The following is a 22,494-nucleotide window of genomic DNA, read 5'->3' on the forward strand; positions in this document are numbered from 1 at the left end:
CTGAAACTCATGCATTCATGAAAGCAGGACAGTCCTGTGGAACGCAAACACTGCGACATCTCGCTCCCTCCTGTCTGCTGCTGCTGTACAGCAGCTGTTCCTGCTCGATCCAGTTATTCAAGTTAGCTTCAAGTTTTGGCAATAAACTCCATCCAAGCTTCCAAACCTCTTCTGGTTTGGTTATCCAGTTGAAAGACAGGTCAGAATACAACTTCAGGTGTGTCAATAAATGGCAGTGAAGGATCTGGTTACAAAAACCTTTTTCCAGAAAAAACCCTATATCCCTACATGTGCAAGTTTGCCTATGAACACAACAGCAGTGAACTCAAGGCTTAGGCAAATCTTGATCGGCACTCTCTAAAGAGATATCAGTGCTTGAAATAGAAGTTTAATAACTTCTCCAATTATTAAAAGTCATCACTTACCTTGTACTTTTTATGAACTTACTAATGTAACTCTAGGCAACTGAAACCCACTTCCACTTGTTTGGTGAAAGGTTATTAAATTCCTGATTTAGCACTGGCAATGTTGTAAGCAAAAGGACCAAATAAAGTGCATTGCCAACAAGCATAATGTAATTTACATCTACTTGTATCTCACTCTTCCCTAGCTACCGAAACAGTATCTTACCTTCTCCATGTCCTCTGTATTACTGTAGCAGCGTAGTTCTTCTTCCGAAACAGCTCTTTTCTTTTTCTTTCTTTTTCTATTATCTGCATTCGAATCTCTAAAGGGATTAGTTCAATATTTGTACTTTGCCATGCGACAGAACACAACTGATCATTTGCATTCCTGGATCCAATTACGCCTGTTTTATCCAAGTTCAAACTGTCGTCAGGAGCAGAACACGCTGCCGGGTTTCTTGGCACAGTTCCGGTAGGTTCTGCCTCAGCAGACAATAAAGGGGAGGCCTTTTTTGTTAATTCGTTATTTCCCACTTTGTTAGTTTGTTCTACAGGATGCAAACTGTCATTTCTGGTGTTTAAAAACACTGTTCTGGCACTTCCTGGTCTACTAGAGCCAGCTGGTGAACATCGCTCATCATTTACCTCTTTATTTCTGGATTTCTGCTGATGTCTTTTGCCTTTGGAAGAAGCTTCACGCTGCTTTGAGTTTCTCGCAGTTTCACCAGTACAACTGACGTTGCAGAAGAACACAGCTGTCCCTTCACAATGGTCCCTGTTGCCGGATGAAGACTGACTTTGATCTCCTAATTTTTCCCCAACACTAGCAGTCCTACAAGCAGAAGAAGTATGCCTTCTGCTCCTCCGAGCACAAGTAGCCGTTGCCTCAACAGCGTGTTCCTTCTGCTTTTCTCCATCCAGTTCCGTAGCAGCTGCAACCTGATGTTTCACTTCAACTTTTGTTCCCTCTTTTGCTTTGCCACAGTGGAAATGGACACCACTTGACTTGTTTTTGATGCGTTTCCTCAATGAATCTTTAGACAGAGAAATGGAAATCAATATTCAGGCTCTGATCCAGCAAAACATAGTTTATGCCTCTAAGTTTTTTTGCTCAATGAGCTTTGAGGCACACTAGGATTTACATAAATGGAAAAATGTATAAACAGGAAGAATCAGAAGAGGACATGATTGCCTGTAACAGTACAGTCCCAAACTTCTTTATTTGCTTACAATTCTACAAGTATTTTTCTTTCCCACACTACATTTGAGTTAGATACCTAAAAAAAGGTCACAGGGAGAAACTATTTCTTCAGCTACCTTCACCTTCACCACCTTCTTCAAAGAAACAAGCTCATCACATGGTGCAGGAATGCAGCCCTATGAACACACCTGCTTGTTCCAGTGAAGACACCATAACAGACCTTTCCTGTTTCAAGCTTATTTGCTAAACTTCTGCTCTAGCAACCCTGCATCCTGGCATATGATGACAGCCAGGATAACCCACTGACCCAGGAAACCCAGAGCAATTGGCTTCTCAGTACTTTCCTTGACATCCTGAAACTACTGAAGTCCTTCCCATTTTTCCCTTGCTGCAAGATTTCTTTTCCAAGCCTAGGGTGGGAAAATAAATCCTGTGTGATAATTACTTCTAAACACTCTTGTGAGGATGACTCAGAAGCCAGACTGGAGTGCAAAGCTGAAAATCTCCATCTACCATCCACCTTCTATTTTGTTAGGAAACTAACAAACAGGGGAATGAGAAAATAGACCAGACAGGATGAAACGTAACAAACAAACAAGGTGTTAAATGGTAGGTAAGGGGTGAAAAATTAAAGAAAGACATATTTGATACAAAAAATCTTCTGGATTATCCAAAACCTGATAAAACCATGCTACATTTTTCATCACTGTAACATTTTTACAGGATACTCTCTTGACTGGATAACGGAATATGACAGATGAACAGATTATACAGAATAAACTCAGGATTATCATCAACGATGTCTCCAACAGAGATTTATCATAGTGACGGGTCAGTATGGGCTGAGAGGTTACTCTGACTTATACACGACCGTCATATGAGTAATTAGCCCTGTATGTTCTGGGACAGGGGAAAAAAAGTCTCTTATTTTAACCTATTTTAATATATTATTAAATTGAGTAATTAATTTTTATCTATTTTAATCTCCCCGAATGAAGAAGGAAAATCCCTCTCTCTCTCATTGTATCAGGGGAACAGACAATTTAAAAAACGTGCCTTTTGAAGCCAACCTTTCTGTGGGCATAATCCCACTCCTAATGTAGCCAAGTACAAAATTGCCAGTGCCATCAATAAGAATGCTATAGGGCTGACAGTCAATTAAAATGTATGAAATTTCTGGCACTCGCACAACTCTATTTTTATCTCCCAACATGTTAATTTTTACAGTTGCGGGGAAAAAGAACACAGCCTTTTAAATGGCCTTGTCATTCTGAACTCACCAAAACCCACTACCTGGTTTGTACGTACAGCATGTAGAACGCATTTACTGTAACACATTTAAGTTGTTACATGTAGAATGTGCAAAACTTCCCAATCTGAACAACTGGATAACTGGGGAATGGAATAAACCCCATCATTTAAGTATTCTATATAATATTTAGAGGTTGAAAGAAACTTTCTTATATAGGAAGACCAAGCAATAACAAGTACAGAGCACAAAAAACCCCCTTATCTGTTGCTACTAAAATTAAGGCAAATGAGATAACATACATAGGAAAGAGGACTTCTGACTAAAGAAGAGATCAGAATAGACCCACCAACTAAATCACAGGTTTCATATATTGTTAGCAGATACAAAAAAATCTATTTGCAATTGCTGAAAATCTTTCTAAGTGCCAGCCCAGAAGATCTAAATTTATATTTAATTCCAATAAAACATCCAATGAAGTCCATTAAAGTTTTGGTCACAAGAGGATTGATTAAAACACCTAATGAGAACTGATTAAGGGACTTCGTTATTTGATCCTTATTGTGCCAACTTTCCTGGCATCATTCCAATAACGATAAGAGAATGCTTATGTAAAAATGGCATAGCATTTTATTTCAAACACAGGCTTTTTGCACTGGGCAACAGGGGGCTTTCTTTATGATCTCTGAAGGTAAACTGGTCTCGCTGTAGAAGGAGTAGACATGTTATCATGTTATTTTCATAAGAACCTTGAGTAAAGAGTCTTCATGCTCAACACTTATGGTGAAGAAAGATAATAAACAACAGTGAAGAATTTTCTATTTAAAAATTCTACCTCCTGCAGAAATTATATTCAGCTTTTAAAGACCTCCAGGCAATAGCCCATATGATTTTAAAACCATCAACATGGAAAAATTATTCTACCATAGCTACTTCAGGAAATCTCCAACTTCAGGGAAGCCTTCAATCAAAAGTCAAAGCTACATACTGCTAGCACTTGCTGCTGGTTTGAATTCCCTAGGTTACTGCGAAAGGTAGTGTAGACAACTGAACATTAATGTGACTTTTCAAACGTAAGTATCACATTTCCCATGGACTACCTCCTACCTGCTTCCTTAGGTCATTCTCTCAGCGCGAAACCACTGTATTTTCTCCAAGAAATAGTGGGAGTCTGACTGATGCACTTTAGGAGTCACTAAAACAAAAGGCTGTTCATTCCTCCTTTATAATTTCTTTGTCCTTCTCTTCTCTCTTCACTGTTCTAATCCTCCCCACATCTTTCCTTCTCCTTTCTCTTTTATCCATACTTATCAGTTTCTCCTCATTATGTTCATACAACTATCCATTTTTCATTTGGCAACAACTGTTTCCAGCTATTTTTATGGCTTTTACTTTGCCATCTGAACATTTTAATTAATATAAAGTTACTACATATACAGACAAAGCTTGCTAGAATTTTTAACACCTCTGTTTATCATTACTTAGTTACCACAGTATATGTAAGGCTAAGATATGTATGTCTGCTTTTACTATGACAGTACAGTCAAGTATTCTGTTTACCAACACATTTCCATGTAAAAGCTAAAGAAATCTAGGTAAAATGATTCAGTAGGAACAGCTCTTTGACTTTCTTTCCCTTTGGATTATTATAATATTCTGATTCGTGGAATTAGCAATAATTTTACATCTGAAGGAGTTTTTGCAACTTACCTTAAATAAACTACTTATCTGATTTTTGCTTCTAATGATAAAAAAGATGCTTTAACGTGACCGGTTTTGAAACTTTGAGCCATGGGCTCCCATAACTGGCTGCAGTCAGAACTGATTGAGATGTTATTAAAATGTTCATCTTGCAAAAACTAATATAGGAGTGGTCAAGAAATGACGATAAACTGATGATGCATTTACAGATACAATAAAAGGGTGGAGCAGGGCAAGAAAAGTAACAGAAAGAGCTCCGACACACTGTTTCATTGTACAATTTCTAAAAACAGTCTGTCTTCTCAAAAAATATCCTAGACTGTTCTCAACAAGAGGACTTCAAAGCAGGTCATAGGAGAACCCTGTCATGTAGAATAAAGCTGTCTGAACAGCTCCCTCTGTTTGCCAGAGATGTCACTTAGAACAATTTCCTCATTTTCACCTTATTTAAAGACAAGAGTTACAATTTCTCCATTGACGTTCTTCAAGAATCCCACAGATATGCCAAATATCTTTAATCTAATTTTCTCCAAAACAGTGCAAGCAATAGAACAACTCCCAACAACCTGTTCTCACATATTTTAGGTATTTTTACAGACACCGTAGATTCTGGTGGTATTGATTACTTAAGTTGACAGAACACTTGCAGTAAAAAAATCTGTATCTAACTCTATCCTATACGAATTGCTTAATGAAAGAACAAGAAATGACAGAAAGAGTAAAACAGGTCCTATATACAAAACCCCCCCAGACATGGACAAAAAGGGTAATCAGGACAATTAAAAAAGATCACAAACCTTGCCTGATTTTATGACCTTCACTCTGAGGCTCTGCTGTCAGGCAACTCTCCTTTGGTGTCCCTTTGCTGTGACAAGCTTTAGGTGAACCTCTACTGTTTCTCCCCGGTTGAATTTGTGAAGCATTGAGGGACAGCGGTCTCTTATTCTGCGTATCAAGTTGTTTATTAGGTAACTGTGGGACGCTGGTAGTTTTCTCTCGATTTGCAGGATTCTGTTGTACTCGACATCTATTTTGTTCCATGTTCTGCACCCCTTTCTGCAGCTTGGCTTCTTTTCTCTTACTTTCCTCTTCACGTTTCCTGTAATTATAGTCAGTACCGTAAGAATTCCAAAGACAAAATCTTGGGAGAATGTATCCAACTTGAACACATTCCTCTCTAGAAACCTGACACTGCCACAACAAATAACATCTTTTTTTTTTGTTAGAAAGGGACACCTATTGCATTGAAGTGTCTTAGCCTGATCCAAAATAACAACTGACTTGCGTCCACAGCCTACTGAAGGTTAAGTCCTTTATAAGCCCGATGCCCATTCAGTTTGTGGCAGTTTAAACTGATTTTTTAATGCTCCTTTATTGAAAACAATGAAACCTAGTTTTTTCATAAATATACAGAAATTAAAAGCAGGATTTTGAAGAGGTGTCAAAAGACAAGAAATGTGATACTAATGTCTGTGTTTTTAATTAGTAACGAACAATGCTTTAAGATAAGTAGTAATGCAATGCACTGTATTTGAAAATCAGAAAATTAATAAATGATGTCATCTCTTTGAAAATTATTTTTCATACTTACCTGTGTTGTAATTAATACAGACAATTATAAACCAAGTTCAAACTAGCTCTGGGACTAACTTGCTGCTATGTATTTATCATTGGTAGATAATTAATTTATTTTACATAAAGAGATTATACATTACACAAACGATAAATACCAAAAATATGAGATGTGAATTAAAAACTTGTGTCTACGTAGTAGGTCATTACAATTACGACATTTGGTTTTTAAAAATGAAAGAAGTCATGCATCTCTTAAATAGTGTAGATATAAAAGAGAATTTTGGACACGGTTAGGGAAAGGCGCATCTGTTGAATAAAGTTTTGCAGCCTGCTTTGAAATACAGTGGGATGTCATTACACTTTAGCAGAATAAACCCAATAGCACACAGCAAACATCACATATCTACCTACCATTGAATTTGGTTTTATAAATTAAGCACTGGTCGTAAGATGAAGCGACACTTTTCCTGTTGGAATGGACAGGTGGTAAATGTCGTATCATGTAGCTGCCTGATATTTTAACTTGCTTCCAATGCTACGATGCAGTTTGCAGCCTGTTGACACATTAGCTCACAGCACAGCGTATGACAGGTTCGTTATGCAGCATGCCACCCTCCGTTCCTGTGAGTCATATCAATGCCAGTGTATGTCACTTCAGTGCGAGCTGCCAGGGAGAAGCCTTAACTTTATCTGTCAGTACTATCTTATCAAGTACGCTCTGCAGAAGCAGCTGATTGAACTTTGTACCTGAAAAGTTGCTAATTGGTTTAAAAAATACAATCCTGGCAGCCTGAGGTTCACTATTCCCTCTGGCATGGAAAAAAGTGGCTAGTTTCAAATAATATCGTCATTCCACAAATGGACTATGTGGGGATGTCTGTCCGGTGTACAGTATGGATCTCACTGACATTACTCTGCTGTTTGAGCTGATAAATCAGATCTTACTATTCACAGAATAGTAATTTTCTTTTCTTCACGAGAATCAAGCAGACTACTACCAGTAACCTCCATTCAAGGTATTGGAAAAGAAAGTGAGAGAGGAGTTGCGTGATACACGATCAAGCCCAAGTGGCCTGCGCTCTTTGGACGAGCAGATTAACTCAAGACATTAACCTCGGCAACATACCAGTTGTAAAGCTACTGAAATGACACAGGACTAGAAGTTGAAAAGAAGTAAAAAGGGATTTTTTTTTTCTAAAAGGTCTTGTTTGTGTGCTAATTTTTCAGATGAAACTGATGAAATAATAAATGGAAGAGATTTCAAAGCTCCCTATTCATGGACCATCATCCTAATTGTCACAGTAGAGCTTAATTATCAGACTCCTGAAGAATACTTACGAACCTCCCCTTGGGTTTTGCTTTATTTAGTTAGAAATACAGTTTGTTCTACAATGAATGATACTTTTGAAATTAAAATTTCCAAGTTTTACTGTTGTCTAAGTTGAGAGACTAGGTTTCACGAACGAGTAAAGCAAGTAGAAAAGTTCCTAACTTAAGGGTTTTCTCAATCATTCTCAGGAGGTCCTGCCAACTCAGCAGGATCCAAATTTTGTCTCTAAAGTTAGAAAACTACTCAGTGATAACAGAGCTGGCATGCCAAAATTTTCCACTTTAATTGCAACAGAATTTTGTCCTGAATGGTCATAAATTTGTATTTCATTACAAAAGTGAGAGAATGGAAACCGAGCCTTTAGCAGATGGGAAGGAACAGTTTCAGCCTTAAGCATTTTTGAAGAGACAGAGATGCTTTGAATTTTTGATCCTGCTAAAATGAAACCAACCTTTTCTATTCTGTTAAGAGGACTTTGCTTTTTGTATCTACTCTGCAGAGGACATTTTAAATTTAGAACATGTCCATGTGCCTGGAGAACATTTTTAAAGTTATCCTTGCAAAAAAAAAAAAAAAAGTTACTTAAAAAATCATAACTGATGATAACTCCCAGTATGATCTTACTGCTGCTGAAGCTTTATCTGGACCAAGAGGAGCTGTATTTTGTGTTGTATAAATAACCACCTCCTGCTATACAATCTAGCATGATGTTTGTTTCTGAAAGCATGACACGGTTGAATCACATGTTCAGCTTATGATCTACTACAACCTTTTAACAGATAGTCCTTAACAAAAATGCTAAAAATGCGGTTAATTTCCATCCAGTATTCCTATGTTGATTGGGCTTGCCAAATGTGTAGAGCTGTCCATTTGTCCTTACCTAACCACCTGTTTTTTCCTCAACCATTTCTCACATGTATTAACACCATTCTGATTTCTACTTTAGTCTTCAATGTACTTACGAGTCTCATGCAACTTGGTGCCACTGCATAGTATCAGATTCAGGATGGATTTATGCAGAATTCTCATCAATATACACTTCCAGTTTAAAGTCGAACCGTTAAGAACTACTCTTTGCATGTGTTCTTCCAAGCAGTTTTCACCCATCTAATAGCAGCTACATTAATTCAAGCTACGTTGCCCTACTTTGCTAATGAGAATGGTGCATGAGAAAGTATGAAAACTTGAGGCAAGTCTGAATGACAGCTACCATTCCTCCATGGCCATAAAACTTGTTATTCTCTCAAAAAATAAAATTAAGTTGGTTCGATATAATCCATTCTTAGCAAATTCAGACCAGCCATTACTTCTTGCTTTGTTATGTTCCAGACACACAGAAGTTTGATTACTCATTTCAGGATAAGAAAGGTATGGAGTCATTGTAATGAATCCAGTGAAAGGCCATAGAGAAGCTTAAGGGACTGGAGCATCTTTCATATGAGAAGAGGCTGAGAGAGCTGGGACTATTCAGCCTGGACAAGAGAAGACTCAAGGGGGAAATCTCATCTATGTCTATAAATACCTGATGGAAGGGAATGAAGAAGATGGAGCCTGAGTGTTCTCAGTAGCACTCCTTGACACGACAGCAGGCAATAAGCATAAATTAAAACTGATTAAATTCTATCTGAACACAAGAAAGCACTTTTTTACTGCGAAGGTGGTCAAACACTGGAACAGGTTGCCCAGAGAGTTTGTGGAGTCTTCATTTGCATAGATATTCAAAACCTGACTGGACATAGTCCTGGGCAAGCTGCTGTAGCTGACCCTGTTTGAGCAAGGACAGGGATGGACTAGAGATCTCAAGAGGTCCTTTCCAACCTCAACAATTTTGTTGTTCTTGGGACTGAAGTTTACAGGTCTACAGAATTCCCCTTCTTCCCCTTTGAGAAAGCGGACACTTGCTCATTTCGTGAATTCTCCAGTCCCACCACTCCTCCTAAGTTTTTAAGGGTAACCATTTTAAGATTGTGTCATCCAGTTTTCTACGCACCTCAGGATGAATTTTATCAGGCTAAACTGATCTGAAAACATCTCACTAACCCGATTAGTCTCTAAACTGTTGTTTCAGTATTTTAGCCTGCATTTTGCTGCCCTTTGTTACTAGCGTGAATTCCATTTGATACTGAACATTATTTGACATTTAAGGAAGACTAAAGAAAAAAAAAAAGATAGAGAACACTTCAGCCTTCTTAGCATCAGTTGTGGACAAACTCTTTTTTTTGCTCTTCCTTGTATAATGTGTACGTTTACAATGATTTATTGTGATACCTCATATCCCTTGCTAGTTGTTCTTATTTTGCAACTCAAATTGTTTAATTTTATCATTGTATATTATTATTACCTTCAGTTTTAATAATTGCACTACATTTCCACTATATGCTTTCCCTTCTCATGTTGCTGAAGAGCTCATTATTTTTTCTCTTGCTATACTTCCTATCTGTTCTCAGCATGCAGGCCTTACTACAGGCTTTTTTGAAGAACCTCATAATCTACTTGTACTCTCTTGCTGCTTGAACATTTTTCTAAATCTATTGAAAGCTGTTTAATTGAACATTTTCATTTTCTTGCTGTTCTTCTCTTCCTAGATATCATGAGTGAGTTACTCTTGCTCACTTTTATCTATTTCCCTTTCATATCCACATTCTCAACCAGTTTCCTCCAACTGGTCAGAATGAAATCCATAAGACTTAGTAAAAACAGAAATACGGATTCAGGAACTTATTCTGGGAAATTCAAAAAGAAAGTGAACAAGTGATGAATGAGTTCAGCAACTCTTTCAAAAAACAATATATTGGACATCCGTTTTCCCTGAAAATGCTTTAAACCCTTAAATATTCTATTACTAAAGACCTGGGTATGTAAAAAGTAAAACAACAGCCTTTTTGTAAAAAAGTTATAAAAGTCCATCATTTTACCTGTATGTAGTCTGACTTTTTTAAATGCCTCCTTCCCAGATTGCTATTCGCCTAAAGCACTGATTCCCTCCTGCCAGGTTCTCCATCCCACCTATTAATAACCAGTTACTTTCACTCCCACTGAAGAAGAGCACTTATTATACTGCTACATTTATGGCTGTTAAAATGTTTAATGCTCATGTGCCCCATCAACATTGCCCTCTTCCAAAAGATCATAGGATCATAAGGTAACACATATTGGAAGGGATCTCAGGAAGTCATCAAGGCCAACGTCCTGCTCAAAAAAAGGGCAACTATGAGGTCAGACTGTCAGACTGGGTTGCTCAGGGTTTTTCCAGTTGGGTCTTGAAAACCTGTAAGGATGGAGACCGTACAACCTCTTTAGGCAACCCGTTCCACTGCTCGATTGTCCCAAGGATGAAAAAATTTCTCTTTATTTCCAGTCAAAACCCCTCATTTCAAATTATGACTGTTACAAGTTTCCCCGGGACCAAAGTGAGGCCAACCAGTCTGCAGTTCCCCAGATTGTTCTTTTGCCCTTTTTTGAAGTTGTGTGCAACATTTGCCTTCCTCCAATCGTTGGGGACCTTCCCTGACCTCTGTGACCTTCCAAAGATGTTGGAAAGTGGCCTTTTAAGGACATCAGTTAGTTCTCTCAGCACCTTTGGATGCAACCCATCTGATCCCATGTACTTGTCTGGGCTGCGTTCACTCAAGCGATCCCTGACTTAATCCTCATTCATAGCTGGCAGTTCTCCACAGAGGCCTGGGAGACCTTCTTGGTGAAGACTGAGGAAAAGAAAGCATTGAGTACTTCCGCCACACCTGTGACTGTTGCCACTAAATCACTTACACCATTCAGCAACAGGCCCACATTTTCCTACTCAGCCTTTTACTATTAACGTAGAAGTAGAAACTCAACTTGTTGCCTGGGACATCGCCTGCAAGCCTCAGCTCCATTTGAATTTTGGCTTTTCTGACACCATCCCTACATGACCAAGCTAGGTTTTTAAATTCTTCCTTTGCAGCCCATCCCTGCTTCCACCTCCTGCACACTGCCTTTTCACAATAGAGCTCTGTCATGACTTCCCTCCTTAGCCAAATTGGTCTCCTGATATGTCTCTTTGCTCGAGGACATAATAGTGCGCATGTTGTTTTGGCCTGCATCAATCTTCGTTTTATAAATTACCGTTTCTTTGACATAGGTTTGTTCAATATGTATAGAAGTATTTCACAGGCATTGAATACAGTGAATGTAACTTTACCAGAAAATAATACAGGTATGAGACGTTGGGTGACTTTTTGTTAAAAAAAAAAGAAGAAAAAGAAAACACTAATTAAAACCATGCAGACTTAGGAATGATTTATACTAGTGATACTCTCTAAAATAACATACTACAAAGCAAGTTTTAAATACAAACACTGAAATAGTTGGGAGCTGGGGTTTAAATCTAGGAGTTCGCCATCATTCTGGATTCCTACATAATGTCTACTTTTATCTGGAGAGCAGATTTTTAAACATCAGTAGGGATATTAGTTTTTCGTATGTAGCAACACCCTGGCCAATTTTAGCTGTGGAATGCACAGATGGGTACGCAAGATGATGACAACATAATGTCCCCTCCAGTTTATTACAGATCATAAAATTGCAATTAAATAAAATTTGTTATGTGACAACTTGATTTGCTTGTACACTCCAATTGTATTTTAATTCTGTTTTTATGGTATTTGGTACACAGACTTTGTTTCTATTGTTTTCAAACAAATCAACAGCAGCTTAGTAAGTTTCAGAAAGTACATCAGAAACTCACAAAGGAAAACAATGATAAAAACACCCCCAAATTTCCATGAGGCAATCCCTTCTCATTTAATCTTCTAGATGGGATATCACAGATTCTTCTAAAAATGACTGTCATCACAAAGAATAAAATTATCTCATTTGCTAAAGTCAGTTATGACCACACAGCAAGAAGCAGATTCCTCCAAATTAAAAAGAAATACATAAGAAAGATATGCAGGGTACTTTCAAAGGCAACTTCTCCACGCATGGGTTTGACTCCTCCTGACTTCATCAGAAAAGGCAAATAGTAGGAGGGCTTCAAGTTACAACTTTAGGATCTAAAGACATGAGCAAGAGAGTAGTTACCTGGTATTTCTAGCTTTGGTTCTTACTGGTCATTAACAATTAGTAACCAGTAGAGTAGTAGCAGCATTCAAACCAAATGAAGGTCAGACTGGCCAGTTATGCAGAACATCAAACTACCAACTTTGAAATACAGCAGAGTGCAGCTGACTTTGTCTATGATACACAGATGCCACAAAAATACCTCTAGGTGCAATAATTATGTTGTCTATTTATTCATATGAGCTTTCTTTACAGAAATAATACTAGAAAAATCATGCAATAATCTTTTCAGACTGTTATGTTTGTTTCATTCCAGAATCAGACTTCTTCAAGAGAAACCAGATGCTAATTTGTTCTTCTTCATATAATGAATTTTAAGGAAGCAAGCAAGCAAAGTATTTTGATGATCATTTACATACCTTCTGATTCTAGAATTTCACCACTTTGCTACCGTTAGCTCATTTAAGTAGGGTAGAAACTCAGTCAGAACCTACACATCTTACAAATAATTATTTCAATTGCATATGTTAGTTATCTATAATGTAATATAATGATTTCATGGTAACTCTCTAATTCAAGAGCATAACATGTAAGTGCAGAGAATGACACTGCCAAGACAGATGTTGCAAATAAAATCCAGGAGTTCAGCTTGCTAGAAAAGCACAACCTCTCTGTGAAACTGTAAGTTAAGACTTATTAAACCAGGCTTTTCCTGTTTTTTTTTTCTTCATGTACTTACTAATTTATTTTCAAAACTGGTATCAAAGACTTGATAGGTCAATAATTATTTACATTACTTCACAGTGATAAGTGTTTTCCAAGCCTTTTTATCATAATAGACAGTATCAGGTAAAGATTCATGGATGCTAACATGCTACTTTCTCAGCTTTTGGTATTTTGCCTTGTTTTTGTGTATTATATATAAAGCTTGTTATTTAATTTGGGATTACCTGGAAAATAATTTCCATCTGTAAGTGTATGGAAAAAAATCCATTATACGCTTCCTACAGTTTCATGAATTTTACGAAGAGGAACAATCAGTGATGATGAGCAACAGATAAAATCATACATTGATATGTACTAACTTATGACAAACGTCTATTTGCCGGAGTAGATTTCAAGTCTCAGACTTACTTGGCAGCAGCATCTTTTCTCAGCTGTTCATGTTTCATTAAAAGATTCTTCCTCTCTTGAAAAGCCTTTCTAACTTTGTATCCTTTGTAGACAGCCTGAATTTTGAAAGCAGCAATATCCTGTATGGCAGCTATAGAGAGAGCCCCATGTTCTAACATGAACTGAATCACTTCATGGTGTTCACCAAGCAAGGCATAATCAAGTGGAGTATATCTAAAAAAAACAAAACAAAACAAAACACCACAACAGTTATCACTGAACGAGAATTCTAACTGTAACGTGCATTTACTTCATCCTCATTTCATACGGCAACTTCTAGTATGAAGACTGATTAAACACTGTTTTCAGTAGGTTGTTTTACTAATTTTTTAATATTAGTTCCCTGTCTTACTCATTCTACATGCTGTGACTATCTTTAAGGCTTATTTTAGCCTCCTAATATACGGGGCGGGGGGAGCAGGCTATATGAAGTGTTGGAACAAAATCCTCCAAAACCTATCCATAGAATTAACTGCTTTAGGCAAGCAATCTTAAAATTGTGTTATTTAGGTTCCCGTGTAGAAATATCATTTAAATAAAAAGCAAGATAAAACATTTTTATGTTATTCCATATGAATTTAAGTTCTAGAGATTCACTGACAAATCTGGCTTTGCCTCTATAACAATGACTGAGGACAGCATGACTGACCAAGGAGCAGGATTATAACTGCATCAAGGGATAACTTTTTTTTTTAAAAAATCACTAGGAAGACTTAAGTCTGTTTTCAAATGGAGGCAGGTGCTTAAAATATTAAATGGCTTTGCTTTTTAATGGTGTCAAAGATTATTTAAAAATAATTCCCAAAATTCCTATTGTCAACTCAGGAGCAAAAATATACACACTTCCCTCACCAACACCGAAACATTAGGCAAAGACGTTTAGTGGCTGAAAATTATCAGTCACAAACCATAGTCAAGGCGATAAAATACAAGACTATCAAATAGCAAGTGTCAACGCATGCGATTGTGAAAATTAGGGCTCTTCTTGATGGTAACTTGCCAGGACGCAATGCTGGTAAGCAAAGAAAAACAGACAGAAAGCACAATTGGACTTGCCACACAGCAATGATTTGATGGAAGGATTAACAGTACCTGAACTGAAGTGTCTGCAGGAATAAAGACAATGACATAACATGAAAATTTGTGTGTCAAGGAGTGTTGCTGATAGCATTTAAAGAGATACAGATTTTTGATAACCCAGGAATGGGAACTTCAGAAGGGACCCCGTTTCAGAAAAACACATTGTTAAAGTATACCTAGTTTGGAATATTTTAACTAATAGGTACAAAAGGTACTAAAGTAAACTTTATGCTACTAGCATGTATGTACCAAGACAATGTATTATATTATGGATCCCAGTCATGAAGACCTGTATTCTTAAAAATGGACTCTCTAACTCCCAGAGCTATATTTGAAAGTAAAAAAAAAAAAAATCACTCAAATCAAATATGAATAGGGGTTTGTATGACTGGGCACTACCCGTTCCAGGCTGCTCGCACACACTCCTCACAACCAACCATTATTCTATTGTGTCAGTTCAAAGTGTGTTATAAATTTTCTTTTCCACGGGTTATCTCTAAAGCAGATAGCTTTTAAATCAAGCTGGCTTCACAGGAAAACACGCAAAGAAGACATCAGCCATCAGCTTTTATACATAATTTAGCATGAAGTTGGTCAAGCAGCAGCCAGCCTGGCATCACGGGATGCACCCAGGACATCAAGTTGGATTACAAAAGAAATTTGCAAAGAACAACAAACCTATCACCCTCCAGAGCAGCACTTGATCACATAACTGTAAGCAAGTGGGCAGCTTAAAATCCTAGATGCAATCTCAGCTCCATCTTTTCACAAACCTATTTAGCTTTAACCACTATGAATTTTGAACTAGTATCTCATACTGCACTCTAAGAAAGTGAAGAATGGAAGTTTCTTTCTATTGGTATATTGGGGAAAAAAATTACTATTTGGTGAAATTGTTACTGATTAAAAACCCATTTCATCCAATTACAGAAGAACCATATCCATGAGGTTATTTTTACTCGCTCTTACAACACTCGACTTGATTTTTCCACTTTCCAAACTTCCGAACTCTTAACAAAACAGGCTTTGTTGACGTTTATTAAGAGGCAATTGTGCAATTTTTATATACTATATATATTTTTAAGAGAATTATATTTAAAGACTGATTCATCTAGAAATATTGGGGATCTGTTTTGTTCTGCACATGGACCAGCGCTTAAGGGCTGGCATTTGGAATACTGCTAGTCATATTTTGAGTAATCTAGGTTTATACATAAGAACATATACTAACGCCAGAAGGGAAACAGAAATAGATACTAACCGAATGACTGCAGGAAAAGACCAGCTAAGGTCTTTTCCTGACATTTGAGTGTCATTAGTACATTTCTACAAAGTAAGGAAAATAGCAGCCTCCTTTCTGGCAAAATAGTGGCTTTTAATCTTACTTATTAAGAGTAATTTAATTACAACTGTTTATTTCATTTTCTATCAAAAATTACTAAAGAAAGCACTGGCACCACTTCATTAGGAACTACTTATACTTTCATTTGTGTTTTTCAATAAAAAATAAGAACAGAAAAGGAAGAGAGATCTGAGTGGTTTAGAGTAGAGAACAAAAGAGAAATGATGGGAGAAGAAAGCAATTAAAAACTGCGATAAGTATGAAAGTCTCAAATTTAGCACTAAAATATGGGGTTTCAAAGACTTAAGTTATTTTAAATGTTGAAATATTCAAATTTGTAGGCATACCGAACATAATTTTATTTATAATTATGACGAGGTCATCTACTCTAAAAAAGGCATTATAGATTTGTGCTAATAGTAATTATGTTCACAGTCAGGTGACTAATTTGAACTCCACAACCCAAATCACTTTTAAAAAACTATTATTTATATGTCAATGAAAGACAAAGAAAAGAGATGCAAATGTACTGTCTCTTTATGATTATAGGAGGAATTTTTTTTAAAACCAGGCCTTTAGAATACAGTTAACCACCAGGTAATCTGTAATCACTATTTTAAAACATAACATTATATTTCTCCTGTTTTCTTTCTTCTCACTGTATGCCTACCAAATAGAAAGGAAAAATTCCAGTCTACTCCAACAGCAGCAGAAATGCCTTTTCATCCTTTGTCCGTACATATCCACTGTCAACTTCATGTAAATGAAAAAGATCTTTAAAATTTCAAACAAGACTAGAATGAGTAAATACTAGCAGAAATCTCTGTAAGTTCAAGGTTCAAAAATGATAAACAATTGAAGTTGGAATGTCTTACTTAAAGAAGAGATTTTTCACATTAGAAAAGCTGCTTACAATGAAACCCAAGATTACAGCACTCCTTTTAGATAGAAGACCATGATTGTCTGGCAATATCTGAACACTTAACATTTAAATGGGTAGGTACTACTTTTGCTAAAGTACAAAATAATGCATTCAGACAACCAATACCTCTCCTCGCTGTTCTCCATATGATTAGGGAAAGCATCAAAACCAAGCAGCAACTTAATAGCATCAAGGTAGCCGTTGTTACAGAGCCAGTGCAAAGCAGTTCTTCCCTGTAAACAATAGAACAGAACAAAAATAAGTATTATCCCCAAACTCTATCACGCCACAAAAAAAGGTTGTAAATCATACTGTAATTCAATGCTTTTCTGAACATGAAGGACAAACTAATTCTTCTAAATAAACTTCCTTGTTAAAATAAAAGAATATAGCACTTAAAAATGAAATAACTTTAAAATTTTTTTTTAAGAACAAGATTACAACACTAGTGCTTTTTCACTTAAAGCAGATGAAAAACAGCATTAGGAGACTAGCTCTACAGTTGCTTTCTTTGCAGCTATGCCACCCAGGTCTGAAGCAGCTCTCATCAACCTTTGCAGTTCAGACTGTTTTCTAGGCTGCTGCAAAACACTGTGACAAGACTGAAAGAATTACAACAATTCAAAAGCAGGTGAAGTTTGAGGAAAGCTCATCAGCCCAGGCAAACAAAGAAAGTCTCCAGCTGTGCTTTCAAGTCGAGCTTGATCTCAGAAGTGTAGTTTCTCTCACATGAAACAGAAGCCCAACTCTCAAGCTGAACTCCATACACGGCCAGCTCGTATATGACCACTCTTGGGACTGGGATCACAGACCACAATATGAATACCTCAGGCTCTGTTAATATCTACAAAACATAGATATTTCCCTTCACTTCCAGGCCATGCCTCCTCTCTGTGTCTTGCTTTTCTGAACTCCAAATGCAGGAAATACCTAGAAGGCTGGGTACCATAGAAAAACATGAAGACATTCTGAGTTCAGTGCTAGCAAGCTGCCTCCTGAACGCCAAAGGCTGAAACAGCATGTTACAGTGTCTCTGTGTGAAATAGGTGGAGCTGATGTGTTCAGCTGTGCTCAAGGTGATGCTATACAGAGCTGGTAGCAGGTTGGAAAAATCTCCCCAGCGTGCTCTGTGGAACTCATAATAAAAACCACTTTTCCACTACTTGGAATTATCTATGCCCTACAATGAATAGCTACAGAAAAGTTTAACAAATTGGGTGAAATTTTTCCGACTGATGAAGTTCCATCAACTTCTAAGAAATTATGTCATATAACAAAGAAAACTGTTAGATGTTGCACAATTGTTCTGGCTCCTAATTTCACTTACGGCTTGAATAATGGCACAAAAGAACATACAAACTAGTTAGTGTTCTTTTATTTTCACCCAGAAGAGTGATATATTTGTGGATGCTTATGTGGATAAGTAATTGAAGCAGTTCTTGTGCAATCTCACTTGAAATATCTTACTTGCTCTATCTCTACACTGAAGAAACATATTACAGACTATAAAATCACATTCTCATGTCAGCTGTTAATAAGGAATGATAGAAGTTAAGAAATCAGACGATCAATGTAACTCCTCATAAGATCACACTTTGACAAGGGAAAGTCAGAAGTGATACAGAAAAATATGAATCTTTAATTCATGCTGCACATTTAAATATTACTTTTCATTCACGATTTTACAAGTGAAGCCATAGGAAAAACTATGTCATGATAAACAGCAGCAAAGATGCTTCTATGTCCCAGAAAAGAGAATGACCTTGAAGAAAAGGAAAACGTTTTGACTTACAGTTACTCTGAAGTTAATTAGATAGCCCAGTGAAGAACAACATACCTCTTTATCCTGAATATTTGGATCTGCGTTGTTTTCCAGTAACACCACCATGCAGTTAATGTAACCTCCATAAGCAGCACACTGCAAAGGTGTTCTACCTGCATAATCCTGCACATTAGGGTTGATTTTATTTTCTATCAAGATTTGGCACACGTCAGCATTTCCTCCCAGGGCTGCCCAGTGAAGGGGGGAATGGCCATCTTGGTCCACCAAATCTACTCTTGCTCCCCCTGTAACAACAAATACATTTTTGAACACAAAAAAGAAAATACTTTCGAATGAAAAGAAAAAAAAAAAAAAGGATAAGTTTATGTTCAACTAGAACTTATTTGGTAAACTGACAATTCAGAGAAATATTTCTGAAAGTAACTTCGTTACTCAAATCCCAAAACCTAAATCAAAATTAATTGGGAATGAGATAGCTTCAGTGAGGGTCTGGCATCTAACTTTTTTACAAGCTGGTAAGTATGCTTGCGGATGCTTCAGAATCTCCAGATTTGTCAAATGCCCTTGAAAAACCTAGCCTTTATTTATTTCAGGCCTATTAATTTTCAGTGAAACTTCTATTTCTTAACAGCAAAATAACTTTTGAAAATTAGACTTCAGATGAAATATCTTTTTAAATCTCCAAAGCAGACAAGATAAAATATTCACAGTTAAGAATTACTTCTTAAAAAACTTGATTTTTTTTAAAATTCAAGCATGCTAAGACTCTTTTATGCAGATAATTGATTTCTCTATGTGTTCTTGTAAGATGTAAAACCTCCATACAAAAATAAAACTCCACAAATATAAAACTTGAGCCAACGAGCAACAATGACTGTCTACATCATAAAATATTTAATTAAAAATAACTCAGATTCTGATAACCAAGTTTTTTGCATCTATAAAAGCTAAATGACATAGGGGGTGGGAGGAAGAACTTAAAAGGAGGTTAAAATATGCCCGGCAGATCACAGAAGGAAGGACTTTCAGTAATAAGCTTTTCAGTAATAAAGGTTGGTAGACAGAAAATTTGCAACTTGTTAACCTGGATACTTCAACTGTCCATAAATGGGACAGTAGCTCAAGTAGGAGGGAGACTGCTTCCAGCTACTCAGAACTTTTCTGTGAAGCTAAAATGACAGAATTTTGCATCTGAAATACCACCGTTCTTTCGCTTCAGCAGAGTTTTTACAATTATCCAAAACTGTGTAAGTTGTTAAATCTTATTTCTGTCTACAAATAAAATACTGCTTATAAAAACCAACTAGAGGAAAATATTAATGATTTAGGATTTTTGATAGCTACCTTCATTAAAAAAATAAAGATTCATTTAAATAGTCAAAAAGTCTTCAAAGCAGCCTAAGAATTCTTTCTCACAAAAGAGAAGAAAGCTTAATTTAGTCTTATTTACTGGAGAAAAAAAAAAGAAAGAAAACCAATTACTTGCTGGGGGGAGAGGAGGCAATTTGACAGACTAGAACGTACGTGAAAAGGCTTAAGCAGAAGAGAGCTGTGAAAAGAACTATCCCAATTTTGAAAGTTTTATATTTAACTCTTCTAGCCATTTTGCACAACGTTCTGATACCTTTTACATTTACTAGCGCTGTTCCACAAAGGGTACTTACAGAGAAAAACTGCTTTAGAGAAGTACTTTTCTACCCCACCTCTTGCTCAGTGTGCTGTTTATTTCCCAGTCCCGCAGAAAGCAGCACCAGAACTCTGAACAGGTTTGTAAATTCGTAACAGCTGACCTTTAATAAGTGTTTGTATCACTTCTTTGTGTCCCATCTCACAGGCTCGGAAAAGCGGGGTATGTTTCATTACATCCAAAGCATCTACCTGTGCGTTATGTTCCAAGAGCAGTTTCACTGTGCTGACATGGCCGGAAAGGGCAGCAGCGTGTAACGCTAAAAAAATAAAGTAAAAGGAAAAAGAGATCACAATATCATGAGCTTTGGAGGTTCACAAGTCGAACAGTCAAAATAAAAATTAATTTCAACCACTTGGGGGAAAAAGTGCTTTTCAACCATAAGAAACTGAAGAATGATAACAAGTGATCACTAACCACATTTCCATGCCATACAAGCAACAGAGCGATAAGCAGAAAAACTGTTATCCCTGAAACATGGGTTTTAACTTGTACAAATAGGAATTTTAACCTTAACACCACCAAGATTGGCATATACTGAGGATCTGTGGAAGGTTAACAGCTTCTGATGAAGAGAACATAACATGATCTACTTCTGCCTCTGTTTTGTGGCATTTCTTACATCACCCCAATGGAAATGAAACTGTCCACTGCCAGTGAAAGAAAGCTTTCATTATTTCTTCAATGTTTTCATGAAAATACCTTTTTTTTTTCTTTCAAATAAGCAAAGCTGTCTCAATTAAAACTTCAGATAACCACTCAGGTGGTTTTTTTCAAAATTACTTGGAGAAAATTTTACACAAAATTACGTAGCAAGGCCATCACATCTCACACAGTACCTGCACCTCCCTGTTTTCTTCAGAAAAGAGAAAAATATGATACACAGACCAGATACCACATTTTGTCTCATCCCTACAATTTATGAAGTTCAGTTGTATAAAAACTATGCAAAGTTGATTCTGCAGACTCCTACTCTTACGTAGTTTTCTTTGCCTTCTCATCGTACGCAGACTTCACTGAGTCCAAAACGACAAATAACACAGAGCTACCTTAGCAGAGTAAGACCTCAGAGGTAAAGACGTGGTGTCCTACAACTGAAGTTGCTATCAGCTAACACAGCATCCTGCTGGCACTGGCAGCCGGAGCTGAGGAAAACGAAATACCAAACCAACCAGTTCGGTGTTCTTTTTGAAGGAAAACTATACACAGCAATGAGATTTCAAACCAATGGAGGACATGCATACTGGTGATTTCACTTACAATTTGATTTCAAAAGGCTTTTAATTATTTCCTGTGGTCAGCAATCAAATCAGATAATCTACATTCTCATACTGCCTTACATGTAGAATATTTCACAGATGACAAAATCAAAATAATTTAGAATGAAAATACAAAACAGTGCAACTCATAAATGTGCATTTAGTGAAATGAATTCATATTTCCCCATGAAATTTCACAAATATTCATCCATGGTGAGAATTCAGTCCGCTCAAGCAAGCGAATATGTGGGGCTGTAAACAGTACCTACGTGCCTGTACTTGTTTAATGTTAAGACAGGCAGGGTCAGGATCCAGCAGAGGCATTATACAGAAAGGCACACCACAAAGGCCGGTGTTAGAAGGAATTGCTTCTTGAACCAAAGCCAGCATATCAAAACAGGCAGGCTTTTTAGGTTTGCTACTGTTTACTACTGGTACCAGCTTCACACTGCTTATGAGACAGTAACCCAGCATAACCTGCCACGCTAAAATGCACAGGTTGTTCCTACTGTCCATGAATCATATCCAGCTGAAGTGTGTTGCCTTAAAACAGATTTTCAAAATTAGCGATAGTAACTGGACGGTGATACAGACAAATGAGGCCCTCCCTACAAGAACTGGGGTCACAGCCAGAGACAGTATGAGAAGTGCTGCCTTATTAATTGAAATCATGCCTTTACAATCACACTGATGTTTAATTGTTGCATGTAAAAAGCACACGGACACTCATCACACTCCTGAAAAATAA

At 37.0% G+C, this 22,494-nt stretch overlaps 1 protein-coding gene across 6 annotated transcripts in view; it reads right to left on the reverse strand.

The window, feature by feature from the left end:
* INVS (inversin) overlaps positions 1-22,494 on the reverse strand; it is a 101,348-nt gene that overhangs the window by 11,803 nt on the left and 67,051 nt on the right. For all 6 annotated transcript variants that reach the window (XM_074576459.1, XM_074576458.1, XM_074576461.1 and 3 more), the window contains 6 exons: positions 20,591-20,746; positions 18,855-19,084; positions 17,144-17,250; positions 13,635-13,847; positions 5,353-5,654; positions 631-1,438 (listed from right to left, as the gene is read on the reverse strand). In XM_074576459.1, coding sequence (XP_074432560.1) covers positions 631-1,438; positions 5,353-5,654; positions 13,635-13,847; positions 17,144-17,250; positions 18,855-19,084; positions 20,591-20,746 — 1,816 coding nt within the window. The remainder of the gene's footprint in view (positions 1-630; positions 1,439-5,352; positions 5,655-13,634; positions 13,848-17,143; positions 17,251-18,854; positions 19,085-20,590; positions 20,747-22,494) is intronic.

Source organism: Larus michahellis, chromosome 2, assembly GCF_964199755.1.
Source record: "Larus michahellis chromosome 2, bLarMic1.1, whole genome shotgun sequence".
Lineage (NCBI taxonomy): Eukaryota > Metazoa > Chordata > Aves > Charadriiformes > Laridae > Larus > Larus michahellis.